The sequence below is a fragment of the Centrocercus urophasianus genome, unplaced genomic scaffold (assembly GCF_019232065.1).
Source record: "Centrocercus urophasianus isolate 14NV4802_14NV808 unplaced genomic scaffold, USGS_Curo_1.0 seq_18, whole genome shotgun sequence".
Lineage (NCBI taxonomy): Eukaryota > Metazoa > Chordata > Aves > Galliformes > Phasianidae > Centrocercus > Centrocercus urophasianus.
Genome location: NW_024884733.1, coordinates 4,564,432 through 4,583,737, shown reverse-complemented (window position 1 = coordinate 4,583,737; position 19,306 = coordinate 4,564,432). Strand labels below are relative to the sequence as shown.

Genomic DNA, 19,306 nt, shown 5'->3' with positions numbered 1-19,306 from the left:
CAAACTGGTTATCAAATCAGATCTATTTAATGGCAGGTTTCCTTCCTGCAGAGGCAGAATAATAGCCTGGGGAATTAAGACTGCGCTTGATGGAAGCCAACAGTCTCTGAGCACACAGCACAAGGCAGTGCTCAGAGCAGAGCCTTCAGGACAGGAAAAGGAGGGAAGGAGAAAACAAAACAGAGATCAGCAGAAGGATTAGCCTTCCTGCAAGCAGGAAATATTTATTGTCATAAAGACAAGTGTCTAACAAGCCATATAGTGAGCTCATAATAAATAGCAAGTAGCAGGTCATGATGCAAGCCACCTGCCTGGAGTTATAACAGAGCCCAACAGGGCATGCTTCTGACATGAACAAGACAAAGAACATTCCTTCACTGGTGGCTCTACGTAGCTTCACGTTAACTACACTAATAAGGGGTTTCCATACTATTCCAGTCACACTGCTCTCTTGCAAATAAAAGACTTATTTAAATCTCTTCACAAGAGATTTTCAAATTGCACATATTTGCTCCTATAACTTCTTGAAATGACAGCAAATTGAAAAAATCCTATTCTGTATTATTAATGTCATTCTATACAATGAGGGAAGGGGTGTGTGGATGTGGGTGCGTATGTGCTAGCAGGTCTTCATTAGGGAAAATTATCATGTGCACTGTGCATATGAATTGAGAGAACTTCTTCCATGGAGCCTAGCTTGTAGCACACAGGATCTCCTACTAGAACAGCTTAAACAGCTCAGAATGTGGCTCTGGGCAGCCTGGTCTGGTGGTTGGCGACCCTGCACATAGCAGGGGGTTGGAACTCGATGGTCATCGTGGTCCTTTTCAATCCAGGCCATTCTAGGATTCTATGAAAGTAAGACAAGTCTCTGAGCATAACAATGGTATTTTCTGACACAGCAGTCAGGGTGAAACTCAACTGAGAACTGTTCTGAGTTTAGGCAGGGACATAAGAATTGAACATAGAAAAATGCCTACAGACTCAAGCGTGCAACCCAGCTGGTCCAACAGTGTCTAGCTACAAACCTCCTCTTGCCTTGTCCTTCCATGTACCTACCATGGCTCCATCAAAACAGGTCCACAGAGCCAGGATAGCTGGCACAGCCAGCCCAAGGGAGGTTTGCTTCCCTACATGGAAGCTGAAGAGAGGCAAGCAGCAGTGTACACTCAGTGCATCTATTATGCTTTTAGCTATTCTTGTGCTCACCACCCAGACTCTGCCAGCAATAAAACAGCTAGCAATAAAGTCATACTAGGTGATTATTAAAATACTTTGCACAATTCAACTTTGTTATCCGATCAAAATAAAAAGAGAAGGCTACCATGAAGTGCTGCAAAAGCCTGTTTTAATGCAAGATGCCAATAAATCAAGAGCATGTTGAGAGAAAGTATGGCAGCACTCAGTACCTCACTGTACCCATATTTAAACTCTTTTCCAGTTGAAAACCCATTTCAAGCATTACCAAAAGAGGCAGAAAACCAGCTGAGATATAATGGTGGGTGGAACTAGAGCACACCAGTACACAAAAGCCTTTTGGAGCAATATAACAGAGCAAATCAAGGGTGGGAACGCAAACTTTCTCGGGGAAAACAAACAATAGCACTTTGAAATTTACACCATCATATTTTTACCCAAATTTACTAACCAGGATTGTGTATACAGCCAGTGACAAACTGCTTCTGACTGATCTACGCCAGAACACAGCAAAAGCTAAAATGAGGTGCTTTAAAACCTGTTGGAAGTGTCAAGGCAGACAAGTGGACACACACAGGCAAGATCACAGTAGATCCTTCTGCAAAAGCTCCGAAAACACCAACGGGGGAGCTCTGCAGTTGCCTAAACACACACAAGAGACTGTCACCACGGATGAGGAAATGCGCCCTATATGTAAGCTGCCACTTAAATTTAAGAGCATCTTCGAAGTTCAGTAGGATGCTATTACAAAGAAATGAAAGTGCCTGTCCTTCATTCTCTTCCATTCAAAAACCATGGTTTGGTTCCACGTCTGTGATTAAACCAGAGCAGTCTCCCATATAAACCTGCCCTGTAATTACCTGATGTTAGACCTTCCATGGACACTGTGGCTATTCTGAAAGCCTGAGAGCTTCAGACTCTTTTTTATGTTGCTGCATTTTCCACAAATATACACAAATAAGCACCTTACCTGAATAGAAAATGTTGATTTTGGCAAGTTCTTTCTCACAGGTTTGGAAGAACTTCTCTTCAAACGTGGCAAAACATCTTTTTACCGTGTCTTCATCTGTGTCTATAAAACAAAACAGGAAAAAATAAGTTGAAACAGAAGAATATAGGAACATATTTCTAAATGGTAGCCACGGAAATATTTCTTCAGGGGAAAACAATATCACCTTGTCACATGGAGAAAGAAGAAACAAGTCCAATGGGAACACGTACTTGACTGTAAAAGGAATTGCTCAAAGACTGAGGGGGAAAATCCCACAGAAGCAGCGTTGCCCATTGACCCAAGTTCCCATCATCGTTTCACACCCTCCACTGTGTGCTCCTGCACATCTCACATGCTTCATTCCTACTTGCCAGCTTGTATGACTGCACCTGCAGGGCCACGTGGGTGAAGACAGCTGCCTACCATCTCACCAACACTAAAACATCACCCATGCTACAGTCAGGCACTGGTGGAAGGATAAACCACACTCCATCCCCATGTGCCTGCCCAAGGCCTTCTTGGTGGACTCGCTGGCTTCAGCCACCATTCCCACCTTCCCATCACCATAACCTTCCTTCTCTTCACTACCTATTGCTCCCTTTATAGGCAGTTTAGAACAGCTTTTCAGCAAATTCTTCCGAACGCTTCAGCCACGTTCCTTTTGCTGACACTAAGGCACAGCAGCCTTCCCCCACATAGAGCTTGGAGATTTGCACTTCCAAGATGACACTGTTCTGGCAATCCACAAAACCCAAGCCAAGCCATTGCTTTCTCCTGGAGCTCTATTGTCAGCACAGCGATGGGCTGTACTGAACAACACACCTCCGAGCCAGACTTTCAGACTTCAGCAAGAGCCAGGCTATAATAAAACAGCCACTTCAAGACATTGCTTAAACCTCTCGTGGTTGTATAATCAGGAACCGAGGACAGAACAGCTTCCTCAGTTCAACCTCTAAGCTTTCACATACAAACACAGCACCGGAGGATGGGAAACAGCTCTGCTTCGGAGCTGGTCATTCCTAAGGGCAGAGTCACAGTGGTTGCCACACCATACCCTGCAGCCCTAGTGGTGAAGCCAATCCAGACTTGCCCCGATCCCACAGGTGTGGGTGGATGGAGCAAGAGAAATTAGTGCGTGGTACTTAATAGGCAGATTTTAGGCCAGCAGTTGCCTGAAGGTTTTTAAATAACTGTAATCAGAGAGTTTCAAAACAGAGCCGACTTAAGGAAGGGCCACGTATTTCTGCTCCTTCCAAAATGTCACCTCACATGGTAACGGGAAGCTCAATGCAGGTAGGGCTAAACCAACACGGTGCCAACGAAATACCTTATTTTCTACTTTACCAGTCATTTTAGAAGACAATGGATGCACAGAGCTGTTTGACCATATCCAAAGTTAAGAGGGAAAAAGGACTCTAAGGCACTAATGAGCCACTAATGAAAGACCTTCCAAAAACCTTGAGATGGGGAATTCAGGTCTCTGTTCGGACCTCAAAACACTGCTGACTCAGAGGAAAGCAAGGCTCTGTATAAGCCATTCAATATCCTTACCCAAACACCTTCTTATAAAAGACATTTTGCAGACCACAGTGGATGCCAACTTTAAAAAAATAAAAATAAAAAAATAGTAAATTAAAAACAAAATCAAGATTTTCTGTGCAGAAAAGGTTTCCCTTTGGTAATGTTCCCACTGCAGTTCAGCAATTGAGCTGCAATAATAAAGTGCTGCCAAGGCTATTGCCTTTATTTGTTCTTCCCCCCAAGGCTAGGACAGGACAACATTTTCTGCCATGAGAAAATCACAGTGCCAGAACTCAGCCTTGGATTCAGGAGCTCCATGACAACAGAAGCCGTTGTTAAAAGGCATCGAGCTACCACTGCCAAGAAGGACCACTGGTAACCTTTCTTTTGTTCTATTTCTATAGCCCTAATAGTCTTTTACCCTAAAATCTGTGCTGCTGCCATGAGCAAGGCTGCCAAGAGAGCCCAGTCGATACGGTTGTTTCTTGCCATCACCTTCCTGCTGCAGAGGACAAGGCATTAAGCCCAAAAGCCTTTTGCCCTTCCTTGCAAAATCACGTTGCAAGCTGGACCAATTGGGATATATTCCCATCTCTGCGCTTTCTGGCCTGCACAGAGCTCACCTACAATAGAGCCTGAAGTTGAAAAACTGCCATGCGTTCCTGCACTGCCCCACACAGTCATTTCTCAGCACATGAGAACTATGCATCCAAATTCTTGTGTTGTGCAGCTGCAGCACAGAAACAAGTGATCGGCGTACTGGGCTGCTTGCTTACTCACTTTCACATACTACTGGGCTGCCTGGATATGTTATATGTTTGCTGTGCCCTGCTGTTGGCCTCTTGCTACCAAAAAGCCCTGTGCCTTGGGCTCAAACAGGGCCACAACAACACAGCGTGACCAGGCTCTGGAAAATCTGCAGGCTTCCAGCTTATAAGAAATTCTAAAAAAAAAATAAATAAATAAAAGAAAAAAAAAAAGTTAATTTAATGAATCATAGAACAGCTTGGATTGGAAAGGACCCCAAGGATCACCAAATCCAAATTCCAACCCCTTTGCCACAGGCAGAGCCACCAACCTCCAGATCTGGTACCAAACCAGGCTGCCCAGGGACCATCTAACCTGGTCTTGAACATCCCCAGTGATGGGGCATCCACAGATCTCTGGTTGGAGAAATGCATCTGCCTCCAACCCCCACCAGCTCCTCCCCTCTGCTCAACCACCATTTTCTAACGTCCTTGACAGTCCCACAGGCCCAAGAGTTCCCCAACCTCTTGCACGGTACAACAAAGAGCTTTACAGCTAGAACTCAAGCAGTATAGCTCATAAATACAGGAACAAAGATCATCTCTACATCGCTAATGAGTCATCCCCATGTTTACTGGGGGATTTTTCCAAGGCCAAGATACTTCCATGCACCAACTCCCTCCTCCTGTGCAGTAAGCCACACTCCTGTCAGCTGCACATGGTATCACTCATCCAGCTTCTAAGAAATTAATTACTCACCATGCATTTTCATGCCCAATCTTGTGGCAAATAAGTACAAGAACACTTCTAAGAGTTCAGAGCATAGATATAGAACCTTTTATTCTTGCTATGGGAAGAGAGAGGAAGCAGACACTACTTCACTCATTTTGCATGGAAAGAACATTTGCTTTCATGTTTCACCTTCACTTCTGAGAAACTATACATTTGTGTGCAATGGTACAACTCTCTCTCAGAAGAGTCCATCAACAAAAATGTGGCCTTGAAACCAAAAAAGCAGCATGCAAGAAGCTTCATACATTAGGTAATGTTTTAAAAAAAACACCAAAAATAAGAAAATTTAAGTAGGCTGTACCTGCTTTTCTAAACAATTCCAGATGTGCTGGTCAGCTTTCAGCTTTCCACTTAATGACTGCCTTAATAACCAAATCTAATTTGGCCTAAGTTGGAGAAATAACTCCAGAAATAAAAAATGAACAGTCAGGTAGCAAGTGAGGTTGTGCTGTCTGCACAGGCAGCGTTTGTGGGCAGGTAGGGGACGAGGAAGGAAGAGCTGCTGCAAACCACCAACATAATTTGTCTCAGGCTTTGGTTTGCCATGCAGTGGTTCTACCGTTAACCCAGAATAAATGGAATCCATTTCAGAATATCTTTGGAAATTACAATTTTCAGGTGGGTAAAAACTCTGTTCCCTTACTTTGAGGTTGTATCACTGGAAGTTGTATTCTTGTAGATGGTTTATTTAGAAGGGAAGCAAAAGCAACCTCCACAAAGTGCCTTCCAGCTAGTTAAATAACTGAGTGCCTATGACTCTGTAAGCACAGAATCTAAAGCAATGGTACTATCCTGGTAAGAAAATCAGGCATAGAAAAGGCTGGCAGTTAGTCCTGAACATCACTGGGTTGTTTGATTTCTGCACAGTGCCCTTTCAGCTCCAGAAGTCTATCCCCATTGCTACCTGTCCCTACAAGTGACCATGACACTCCATGATGTGCTACTATGGGGCTTACAGGACCTAGGCTAGGGGGTACCTCACATGTGAAGGACAGCAAGGCAGTAGCAGAAAAAAATAAGAGAAATAACAAGCAATACTCCACAATCTGCCATAAACATAGAATTAATGCAATAGGGCAAATCTAAACACCAAGAGATGTCACAGAGGGGCGGGACTTGCAATACCTGCCTTCCCTGGTTAAGAACAACCTTTGAATTCTCTTTCTTTTCAAGGAGAAAAATAAAGATTTATTAAATGCTTTAGAAAAGTTTCCTGGAAAGCTAAACCAGAAATATGCCACACACTTAAGAGTGAAGAAGAGAGGGCCAAGAAGAACCATGGCTCCAGATGAAGTTTCACACCGACCATCACATGTTCATGGGCCAAAGAACAGAGAGCAGGGGTTGAGAAGCTTGCTCCATGCATCCCAGGACCTGCCCAGACACACAGACCAGGTTTGCCCAGTTGAAGCAAGCAGCCAGCGATGCCAACAGAGATATCAAAGGTTGGTGGAAGGACCAGGATGGCAGCAGGCACGTCCCTGGTTAAGCAACGTGCCCACACATTCCGACTGCTGCCATCCCGCTGCCTGGAGACCTGGCTTTCCTTTAAATGAAGCAGCCCTGCAGCAACGATGGTTGCACAAAACTCACCTCACAGTTTAACACATCTGTGGTTAAGTAACACAGGGCCTCGTGTTTTACCCAGCTACAAGAGCAGAAGAATGCCTTCCTTCTGGAAACTCATTTGGGTAGGTGTAAAGGATGCTTCCCCAAGTTCCCAGCCTGGTCCTTAAGCAAAGCAAACACGGAAGACAAGCAGCAATAAAGATACACAGCAGCACAGAACACCAAGATTAGAACTGATGACTTAAAATTGGGTGTTCCAAGTTCCAATTGAAGTTTTTCCCTACATTCACCTGTTCCTTCAGTTCTGGCAAACGTGTTCCTTCAGCCTGGCAAAACTCAATGATTTCAGCAAGCCCTCTGCTACTCTGTGCTACAGCTCCCAACTTTCTAGCCAAGAGATGTTTAAGATGCACCTGCTCTACAAAGGGGTGGGGGAGGCTGCAATCCTATAGATTTGAGCTCAAATCAATGATGGGAGTAATCACCACAGGGACTGGCAATGCAACACCAGGGGAAATTAAAGGAAACTCAAACACTCTGGTGCTGAATGTAGCAGAGATCTCTCACCCTAAAAGCCATAAATATTACTTCCCTTGTGAAGAAGGTCACGCTTCATGGCATAGCAAGAGAACTAAGAAGAAGCTTTCCCATCGTTTTCAATGGGAATTTGTATCTATCAAGAAAGACATCGGCTCAATCTCGCCAATAATTTAATCAAGCAAAAAAGGCTGTTTGTCTGAGATAAAGCTCCATAATAAAATGACTGTTTATGCTTCTTTTATCGAGCCTCCCGTTTTAATGGTCATACTCCCAGACTTTTAGAAAGCAGTAGCAATTACCTTCTCATTACAGAACTGTCTGAAGCCTGGCTGCAGCTCAGCTGTTGAGCAGGCACTGGGGAGGCCCACATAGCTGCCTGGAACTGAGCTCAGGTGCCCACACCTAAAACAGCTCAGTCATTCAAACTTCCATCACTTGTAAGCATCTAGCTGCAGTTGCTAGAAATGAACTAGATGCAAGCTACAGCTTCCTCCTGCAGGTTGCCAGCAATGATGCTGAAAACCTTTAGGGAAATGCTGAAATTAGGAGCATTTGAGCTTCTTAAAAACCCTGGGAGGAACAGGATGATGCTGCCAGCAAGGCAGGACAGAACAGGATGGGACAGGACGGGGAAGGGGAAGCCCAGCACACCACATCTCAGGGAGACAGAACAGGGAACAGGCAGAAATGCAATGAGGCTAATGGATCGAGAGCCACGCTGCATAAATGGAGCTGATACCAGACCTCCCCCCACCACCCCAGAAATCCTTGTAACAAAAAACAAACAAGGCTAGGAATGTTAAGGACAGAAAGAAAATTGCTAAAAAGTGGCAGTAAGGAACAGGTGAACAAAGGGAGCACCAACATTAGCAAGGAAAACAGGGCTGCTTTTAAATCTCAGGCACACTGAAGCGTGTTTGCTGGGGATATCAAAGCCTGGGAGAGGGCAATGAGAAAAGGAAGATTAACAAAGCTGTGTCTGGGGAAAGACTTCAATTAATATTGAGAGCAACCAGAAAGAGAAAACTAACGATGCAGAACAAGCGACAGGCTCCCCATACAGGGAAGCAGCCACGCAGCACAAAGACAAGCCTGCTATAAGCACACCAGCGATGGCTTCATCCCCCCCCAGGGAGCAAACTATTCCAATTCATTTTTCTTTTTTTCCTTTTTTTAAAACCAGCTATTAAGAGCAAACAGTCAGCGAGAAGATAATAAGCAAGCAATTATCAGACGAAGAAAAATGCGCTTCCACGGTATCTTGGAGAAACGGCACAGGGCTGGAGAGCGGCTCTGCGTTAGGTTGTATCAGGGGACCTTCACACTCAGCACCTGCAACAGATGCTGCTGACTCCCACATAGCCCAGCCCTGCCCCAGCCCCAGCCTCACCCTGCTGCTCACTGGGACCCCACTCCAGCCCAGCAAGCAGAAGCTTTCCAGTGCACGCAAGTCTGGGGCAATTCCAGTTCAGGATTCAATAGCCTTGTTTGCTTGCCTGTGCACTCGCTCGCCCCTTTGCTCAGCCCCAGTCCCCAGGCAGGAACTACAGGAAGCTTGTCTGCCTAGAGCAGGCTGGAATACTTTAAGAAAGGGTTGCTGTTTTGTTGGGTTTTTTTTTTACACCTCAAATGAGAAGAATGATTTAGAGGCATGTGATTCCCCCCGACATTCTCCCAGGAGCAAGACGCAGCGCTGCTGGCACTTGGTAAATAACGCAGCCAAAGGAAGCATTCAGTAATTTCTATTGCTAACAGAACAAAACCTGGCAGGACAGGAATACACAAACTGCAGAACTAACTGCCAGCACCAGTGGGCTTTGCTTTCAGAAACAAACTGGAAGCAAGCATGCTGAGCAGGGGAAACAAAGGGCCCAGCTTCCTAACCACCTCTTGACTGCATCTCCAGGAGCACTGCGGTGCCTTGCAACCACCACTGCTGCATCCCTGCTTGAGAGCATGACAAAAGCCCGAGTTACACTGCAGTGCACATGGGCAGAAGATGTTTCCAATGACCCTGAATAGACAACTGCCCAAAGAAGCCAGCTTCACCTTCAGGTTGTGCAACCCAGCAGCAGCCAACAGGGCTGCAAGGTCAGGATAAGCAGCCCAGCTTTACTGTGCACACCACACAAAAACTGGCATTAAAACACATTGGTGTGGTGCTGTTCTGTGTCAACAGTTGAACTAGCTTTTGAACATGGTGATGGAGTTACAGGATGCACCTCACAAAAGGGACCAGCTGCCCTCACCATTTCTCAACCTTACCTTATCTGTACCTTTCGAGTTACATTTCTCAACCTTACCTTACGTGCAGGTGCTCTCCCTGTCAAGGGCGGATGAGAGGAAGCATGCTTTGCTGTGAGAAACCTGCAAGCCTTTCAGACCTTGGCTTTGCCAAGCAGCGGCCAACAAGGTACCACTCACCCTGCAGCAGTGGCTGATTTGAGACTTCACTACTTACAAAACTGCTTAAATTCAAGATTGTTCCTTATTTAAAGTATGGACGTTATGAACAAAATAGAGAGCCAAGCAAAAGTGGAGTGGGAGAAAGCAGGGAGGAACACAGAGTCTCTCCTAGCCATGATTTTGCCATGCTCCAGGAAATCCGGACTCAGAGATATGCAGAGTCTGCCCTACTTCTCATGAAAGCAGAATCCAAAAACGTGATTCTCACCCCACTAGCTGTGCTTGAGCCTTGCAGGCAGCTGCTAGGACTGCAGAAATGAGCACTGCTCCTGGCGGATGAGCAGCTGGAACACAGAGCTCCCTGCTGGGGAGCAGGAGGCTCCCACTGCCCCATGCCACAAACCCACTCAAGGGTGAAAAGCAGAGCTAAATTCAGAGGGGATTTTGGTGAAAGGCAACACTTCAAGGTGTTTGCAGGGAAACCAATCTGTTCCTTGGGAAAAAAAAAAAAGAAAAAAAAAAGGAAACTGGGTATTACAAGGTTATTCTGCACCGTTAAATCTGTCAGCAATGCATCAGCGCAAAGTTGTTGTCGTCCTGATTTTAAAACCCTGCAAGGATTTTAATGTAACCTTTAGGGAAACTAATTCATTACCTTAACTACAAATAGAGTGAGGATGGCCTTCGAGATGACAGCATTTTCTTCTCACCCAAGTTAAGCAGGGTTTTTTTGGAAAGTGTCTGGGAAGAGGGAACCAGTTCCTCACCAGCAGGACAACAGAAGGTAGGAAGAGCATAAAACATTACTGCTGTGTCACACAGAAAGGCATAAGAACTGTTTTGCCACATTCACACCACTATACACCAGCACCAATCAGCTCAAGTAGGTCCTGGGGCTTTATTTCAACCCCCAAGAAACACAGAGGCTGCCCCAGTTCATTCACTCAATTGATTCACCAACTGTTCTGAAACATGAATAAATATGTAAGCAGCTACTCTGCTCTAATTAGTGACATTCAGTGAGTCTAACCTGAGAGCCTGGACCTCCAGCCCCTGCTTTTTAGCTCTCAGTGCCTCCCCCCTGGGAACTGAATAGCAATCAGGTATGTAATGCAGGGAGGGTTGCTTCTGGCTTCCTATTTAAGGCAGAATATAGGGGGTGGGGCAGGGAGACAGGGCTGAGAAACAATTAAATCCTTAAAGGCGGGCAAATGGTCTACACATGCTTTGAAGGATGAAAGAAGGGAAAAAAAGATTAGAAATTAGGGAAAAGGAATAAAGGAAAAATAAAAACGATGGCAATTGCAGAAAGCACGGAACAGATGATGCATTTCCTATGTGATAGCTTAAACAAGTCCCAGGGCACACCTCCCAAGTCCATCAAACAGCACATTTACATAAAATCATTAATTCATTACAGGCCTGAAAGAAAAGAGGGATGGGTCAGGAGGGACAGGATGCAATGAACGAAGCAAAACTGTACGCTTGGGACACAAGGAAAAGCTCTGTTTCTGTGCACACCGAGCTTCCTGAAGGCGAGAGGTACAAAACTAACTCCAAAGCCACGTCTCAGACTGAAAAACCTTAAGAGTCTGCCAAGACTAAAGCACCGTACACATACGATAGCCATCCTGCTTGCAACGCAAGCTGCTGATGCTGCATTTGCTCCTGCGCTGACGAGAGCGCTTTGCTCCTGGTTCAGCTTACAGCACCCCGAATTAGCAACGTGGCCACTGCTGCTGGCTGAGCATGGGGCTGCCAGCTCTGCAGGGAGCTCCGGCTTCGTGCCCTGAAATGACTGTAACTTCTCACCAAAAGGAAGCCAAAACACTACAGCCACCCTCCAACTCCATACCAATTGATTTGGGGTTTCTTTGCTGTTTTATCAGTCCGCTCCCTCCTCCATCCCCCCCCCCAAGAAGTGCAATTTGGGAGCTATCAATCTGCCTTCAGAGACAGTGTCATCGAGGTAATCCCACAGCACAGCATAATTGGGCTTCCAGACGGCTGCACTATTTTTAAAGCAGAACATGGAAGTATTTTCCCTCCGTTTGCCAAACAAGTCCATGAAATATGCCACATGGCAGGTAGCATGCAGATGACAAAACAGTCAAAATGCAGCAGAAATACAAGATGGGGTTGTCAAAAGGATGCCAACAAGTCTGTGTCCAAAAAAAAAAAAAAAAAAAACACCAACAAAACTGATATCTGCTGCGACAAAAGCTTTGGCATATCTCTGCTCTCCAAAGATGATAACCTCCACCATTGTGCTCCTGAATTCAGCTTAATAAAGGGAACTGCAATTAAGAGCAAAGAGTATCCAGTGCCTGTTGATGTGTGTCTGTTGGCAGCATGAACTACACTGGGCTGTGTGGAGGGACAGAGGACAGCCAGGCACAAATTGCAGCTACGTGCCGGCAGCCTGGCTGCCAGAAGGCACTGGTCACTAAATCAGCCTTCCATTTGAGGAACAAGCTTGGAAAGACCAATCTAAATGGTACTGGAACTACCAGGACCTGTAGCTGTGAGCCCAAGCCCTGGCTCCAGCCAGCAACTGCATCCAGGCTCTCTGCTAGCTGAGATGCTCTCCCTGCTGCTACCTACATGAGAAGGGCAGAAAGGCTGCAGATAAGAACTGAGAAACGCTTTGTACGTCAGCCTGGTACTATTGTACTCTAGGCTAAGAGAAACAACTAACAGGCATACAAACATCTCCAGATACTCATCTTCCGTGCTTATCGCAGTGCTAAGCGACGAGGCAGAGCTCTCTATTTGTGCAGTAAGCTGGGGAAGGAGGAAGAATCTCTCTCCAGGGACGAAGAGAAGTTGTGGCACTGCATCTTAAGAAAAATTTATAGCAACCTGTTCAGAGAAATTAGTTTCTAAAGAGCCAGTCTCACGTGCCAACAGTAAGAACTGAGGTTCTTTCAAACCCTCCCTCTTTTTTTCCCTTTTCTTTTTTACATATGCAAAACCATGAACAAATTTGCCATCTGCACTCTCACAACTGCTCCTCACATTTGCGCAGCCTGACAGAAAGATGTTATCAGCGAGCTGCTGTCCTCTTTGGCAGCTTTTAGAAATGAAATGCCACATCAGTCTGGTGACATATTTGACCCATGACAACACTGCAGGTGCTGGGAAGGAAATTCCTGGATGAAATCGATAAGGTGCCATAAAACCCTGTCAGCTCTGCTATAGCTGCACAGAAGGGCTGCAGCAGCAAGACAAAGGCAGCAGAGAATTCACTTCTAGGGTGTGGGGAGGAATGGAAAAGGCTATGCTCTTACTGCTGCATGTGGAACAGGGGCTTCAGTAGCATAAGCCCAGGCTGCTTACTGCACAGGGAGAGGGCAAAGTGAGTCCTTCTTCTCATCTCCCAAATTCCTGTAGCTGGGAAATAGACAAAGAGGTTCTTCTAAGAATAAAAAAAAAAAAAAAAAAAAAAAAAAGCACTATGATCTGCTGTGATCTGTAACGCATCATTTTGAGGTTCCCTTTCTTTTCTCACCTGCTCACTGCACAGCTGTGGAGCATCCTTTCACTGATGATGGCCAACTCATTTTTAAACTCAGACACATAGCAAATGCCCAAGACCTTCCAGTAAGGATCACTCCCCAACCATCTATGGTGTGAATATTACACTACTGCTTCTATCCACGCAGTATTCTCGGTGCTACGCTGCTTGCAGAGGTGCCAGAAGCAGAAGCAAACCAGCACTGACACAGCCACGTTCCATGCACACGATAGCATTGCTCTGACCTCTCTTCACTTTGGCAAAACCCCTCGTGCTTATTCCAAAATGCTCTTTGAAGGTTGCAGGCGTGTTCCCCCAGCAGCACGATGCACGCGTGCTCCCTATTGTCTATGCTCCCACTTGTTTGAAATTCCTGCAGGATCCTGACATACTTCAGCAGTACTTTAATAATAGCCTAATAATCGTCACAGACAATAAGTGACATTGTATGGAGACCTCGGGTGCTGGGGGTGAGTAGGAGGGGTTGCCGTGGTAACAAGGAAAAAAATCATCTGACAAAGAGATACCAAAGGACACGAGCTGATCTGCTCACTCCCTGTATGGGAATCCATCATGGGAAACGTCCCACGGGAGCTGGCACCAAAATGAGCTTCTGCTGGTCAGGGTGAGCGAGCAGCACTAACGCCAACTCAGCTGAAAGCAGACCAGCAACCAAGGCTTAAGGAAACCAAAGAGGATAACAGCACTGCAGCACCCTGGTGGTGATGCTCCTGTCCTCACACCACTGTGATCTATGCAGGGAGGGACCAAGGTGGCTGGCACGTCTGGTCCTGCGTACTACCAAAAGCAGCTCTGAATCTCAGCCAGATGGAAGCTTACCGTCTGAGCAGCTTCACTTTAAGTGCTGGAGGGAGGTATTGAGGTCAGCAGGCTCCACTCTCAAAAGTCCCAAGAGCCTGTTTTTCCTTTGCTCTGTTTTGATCACGTTGGCAGCTTTCTTCTAAAGATACCAATATCGTAACGTGCACCAAACTCAAAGCTTTTAAGCCACGGCAGGGACGTCTGAGAATAAACCCATTCAGACAACACATTCTTGCACTTGTCCTCCAGGGCAGGAAAAAACACCTCCTGGGAGCTACAGCTAGTCCCCCCATCCCAGCAGCTGCTCACTGGGAAGAGGCATGAAGGAGGAGGCTGTGAACAAGGAGGGAGTCCCCTAGGCCATGAGAAAACAAGGCAGCTCCATGGGGATGCAACAGCAAGAAAAAGCTCATTATTACTGAGTTATTAGTCTTTATTACTATTACCGATAACAGAGGGGGGGAAAAGCTTGCAGAAAGGCAAGGCACAAAGGGCTGCTCCTGCAAGGAAAGGGAAGGCTGACAAGATGGCCTCCTCCCAGCACGCGCCTTCCCCCCCAGCAGCCAAGCTGTGGGGCTGGGCTGCCTTTGAGCTGCCTTGGGAAACAGGATCACAATACGGATATCTAAAAGCATGTCCTGGCCCAGAGCCAGCTCCCTTGCCAGCAAGATTCTCAACCCCTAACACCGAGCAAAATCCTACTAATTGCGGAATTGTTCTTTCTTCAAAGAGCCATTTCTACAAAGCTTTACAAAGCCAAAGACATCAGAGGAGGCCAGTAACATTCGCTTCTGTAAAATACCGAGCGGCAGAATTAAACCTGTAGGGATCAGAAAAGGAACAACGTTCAGCAGTAACTACAGAGACCTCACTACATGGTGAATTTCACATTTCAAGGAGACTGCAGAAAGCTGAAAGGGGAGCTGTGAGCCTTGACTGTGAGCTGGAAACGTGGCACCGGCAGAGGAGAAAAGGAAAACGGGGATCAGGAAAGGGCTGGAAAGGTGAAAATCCCTTGAGACATCCTAATCATGTTCTGCTGTGTATCACAGGACACCAGGCAGCGTCTCAGAAATGGAAGCGACAGCCACTCCTGCTATCGGGAGCATTAATCTGATGCATTCTCAAACCTGGGAAGAGAGCAGACGAACTACACTGCAATTTAGCTTGGCTGTCCAAACCGCCCAACCAAATCCATAGATATGACTAAAAACACAGGTTTATCTACAATAATTACATGCAGATTTTTTTTTCCTGCCAGACAGCGGAGGAAAGAAGAACATTAGGCCTTGTTATCTGTGGTTCAAGATAGGTACTCAGGCCACTCACCTCTGCCTTTGACACCTGCGCTCTTAAATTACAGATGCATGAGTGAGTGTAGAAACAAAGGCATTTCTTCAATTAAAGACCTTCCATTTCCAAATAGCCTTCTCAATGCCCCATCTAAGAGAATGTTCCAAGAATAAAATCATAGAATGACCTGGATTGAAAAGGACCACAATGCTCATTTGGTTTCAACCCCCTGCTATGTGCAGGGTCGCCAACAACCAGAACAGGCTGCCCAGAGCCACATCCAGCCTGGCCTTGAATGCCTCTAAGGATGGGGCATTGACACACAGACAACACAATTGGTTTTCTTCCCCCAGCTTAAATCCCTGGGAATAGTTTAGGCCAATCCTTAAAGGAAGAGTGCAGGAAGAGAGCAAAACCACGACTGTGAGAAACTATTGTGAATTCTGAGCATGTACTAATACTATAGCGAGGGAGAAAGAGACTAAATAAAGCAACACAATATTTTAATAGGTCCGAAGCTAAGCTGACAGTAGTGAGTACATTGAGCAGAAGAAAAGCAGGACTTGAAAAACAGGAGTAAAATGGGAAAATTGGCCAATTACAGTGCATTTGCAGCAGCAAGAACGAAATATGCTGCAAGATGGTTTGAAGCAAAACCAGGATCTCCAAGGAAGCTACAGCACTTGTTTGGGCTTTAAGCAATGGAGGAAAATGGAGACATGGACAGAAATGCTCATTTAGGAAAGGACTCGTGTTAGAGCCAGCTTTCTCCATGGCAGAGTTATACTTCAACGTGAAAATTATGGAGAACTGGCACGGAATTGATTCAATTACAAAATTTAACAAGATTTGCCTTTTAAAGTAATATATCTTAAGGTCAGGTACTTTCAAAAATAAGTAAGATGTAGGCTAAAAGAGTGCACAGAGCTGGCTGAGAAACCCCAGAGCTGGAAAACACACCATGAACAAGTACCAGAACTCCCACACCCCGTCTGCAAATAAGCCTGCATTATAAACTTCAGGCAAATATAATTAACAACACGACTGGTAAGGAGCTCTGGGTTTGCATATGCCTGAACTGGTTAACTCTGAAAACACAACCATTACGAAGATGCTGGTTAAACCATTTCTATCATCTTCGTGCCTCTGCACCGGAGCTTTGCCCCATGCTGATCCATGCCTGCCCTGCTGGATATTCCAGCACAGCCAACCCCCATGGGCCTGGGCCATCATTCTGGAATTGACTCAGCTCCAAGCAAGCACTTCCCAGCCTTCCACTCCTCCTTCCCTTTCTTCCCTGCTTCTTCAGGGAAAAACTCAGCACCAAATCACAGTCTTGTGACCAAAACAGGAGCACATTCAGCAGCTGTCTGCTCCTCTAATAAATTAATAAGCAGGCTTAATTTGTTAAGGAAAGATTAAGAAGGAAGACTTCTGGCTGTTCAACGTCCCTTCTTTATTTTTGCAAGTCACACCAGCATACAGTCAACAACATACGCCTAAAAGCTTCTTTGAAACCTGTCTGAGCTTGCAGGGAGCCCCTTAGCTCAGAGCAGCACCTTGCTCCCAGCCACACACAGCCAGGCACTCATCCTGGACACAGGTCACCTGTCTGGCATGTCGGGGAGTTCCCCTTCAGCTGGAATTGTTTACAAACAAGTCAAGCCTGACACAAGACATGCACTGTCTGCAAACAAAGGTTGTCCAGACTTGCAGTCTGCAACAAGCAAGAAAGCCTGAGCAGCCCTATGCCAATTGGTGTTGTTCCAGTGGATATTCCCTTTCACCTTGAAAAGCAAAGAGGCAGCTGAAAAGCAAAAAGTCCTCCAGATCATTTGCATCTCCTACAAAAATGCCAAAGATAACAAAGCTGAGAGAGACAAGGAAGGCTGGCTTTGTTCAGTCTAAATAAGGTGCATGACAAAGTCCTAAAGCTGCCTGCAGCCACGCAATGGGAGAGTACGGAGACAACTTTCATCACCAGAAATGACACAGATCTGAAAATAAAACAAATGTAAGCCATTCCTAGAGGTTGGACAGATTATTCACTGGCTTTTTAGTTACGCCAAAGAAAGCTAATCAGAGCAATGGGCTGTGAATATAGGTTGTACTCTGATTTACTCTGCTGAGAAGAAACACCTTCACGTCAAGGTTCGAAAAAGGGACAACCTCGTGGTCTACGATTTCTCTTAATAGGATGAAAGAGAAGGAAAAGAGTATCATTGGAGAGGTCTCAAAGATACAGCAGAAATGAAAAATTAATACTTGAGTTTTTCAACCAATCTCCCTCCCACGGTAGCATTTTTTTTTTTTTACATACTGTAGTATCTGCAGAAAGAATCACCTTCAAAAAAGTCATTCTGTTTTATCAGAAAAGAACTTAGAGAAACACTGCAGTCATAAACAGTACATCGCCACTGTTTTCAAAGTTAAACTGCATTTGCTTGACTTCAAAGCATCTTATCCAAAGATGGGAAATACCACATGGGAAGAAAAATTACTTCATTTAGGATCAAAACTCGTAGCTCGGAAATCTATGCCAAGCGTTTTGAATCACAATCATTAATGATTAAGGATGTTTAATCCACGGCGTTGAAGAAAAAAAGCCAGCACAGTGCTTGAAAGAAATAAAACCCACTCGTACGGAAACAGAGCTTCTGGTGAGAACAAGGGCACTGGGGTTGCCCAGAGCCAAAGGCAGGGCACCCACCAGGCCAGACTTATATAGCTGCATATCTGTGGGATGGAAGAGCTTCACCAACGCATTTATAAAGCTGAGCAGAAGGTTGCAATCTAATTGCTTCAATTTACGGAAATAAATACTGCCCCCACCCCCAATATTTTCAAGTAATTATCTAGCTGAATGATCACAATCATGAAATATGTTATTATCCCAAGCAGACATTTATAGTACTCAGGCTTAAAGCAGCACCTCACTCTGAGCAGGATGCCAGAGGCAAGGGGCTGCTTCCGCCTGCAAGAAATAGGAGCTGGAGCAGGGCACGTTGACCTGCACCATACACATCACTGCCAGCACCAGCTGGGGTCATTCAGCTTCTGCTGGGCACAGATTTCACTGGCTACAGTCACCGGTGAAAGCAGGGGAAGGAAGATGTGATGCTGTAATGTAATGGATAGCACCACAGTAACAGCAGCACAATCCTAAGCTGCAGCAAATGAGGACAAGCCCAAACATAGATGCTGCAGATGCAGAAACAAAAGAAAACTTGCTTACCCTTTGGAAGACCTTTGGAAGGCAGGGATCTCCAGCAATATACCCTCGCCTCCACTGCCAGCCCTTAAATGAGGAGTGGATCCTGGCTCTATCCCTTCCATCACTAAGGTTCACTGCACACACCTGAGCTCCCCTGGGTTGGCCCTGCCTTCCCACCAGGTGCTCAATCACTGCTCCAGGCCATGACTTAGCATTTCTGCTACAGGAGGATACATAGGCTCAGGTCTTGCTCTCCTTTTTGCAAATAGCAAGTTGAGAAGCAATATGTTTGCTGACAAACTAATCCTATGGCCCACGGGAGGGAAATGAAACGACAAAGGCCTCAGAGCTTAAGGAAAGCTGTAATCGCTTCCACGCTCGTCAGTCCCAAACCTGATTAGTCTTCTGCGAGTGGTTTGACAGTTGTCGATCCCAAAGTAATCCTCATGTTGTGCATTTTTGGTGCTTTTCTTACCCCCACACAATGAGTTGAGCTGCTGGGGGCACTGCCAGACCATGTAGCACATGGCTCCAGCTCCAGGACCTCCATCTGCTCCCATCAGCAGAGGAACTGCTTCATAGCTCCACCATCAGAACCAAGGCCCTTCCATTGCTCACCTCTGAATCCTTGAGTAACGAGGAGCACTTCAGTTCCAGAGAAAAATGGAATTCCACTTGCAATGAAGGGGATACAGAA

The 19,306-nt window shown here is 45.8% G+C and overlaps 1 protein-coding gene across 1 annotated transcript in view; it reads right to left on the bottom strand.

Moving 5' to 3' along the window:
* Positions 1-19,306, bottom strand: part of XPR1 (xenotropic and polytropic retrovirus receptor 1) — a 77,224-nt gene that overhangs the window by 27,220 nt on the left and 30,698 nt on the right. The window contains exon 3 of the mRNA XM_042819110.1: positions 2,168-2,269. Within this exon, the coding sequence (XP_042675044.1) occupies positions 2,168-2,269 (102 nt within the window). The remainder of the gene's footprint in view (positions 1-2,167; positions 2,270-19,306) is intronic.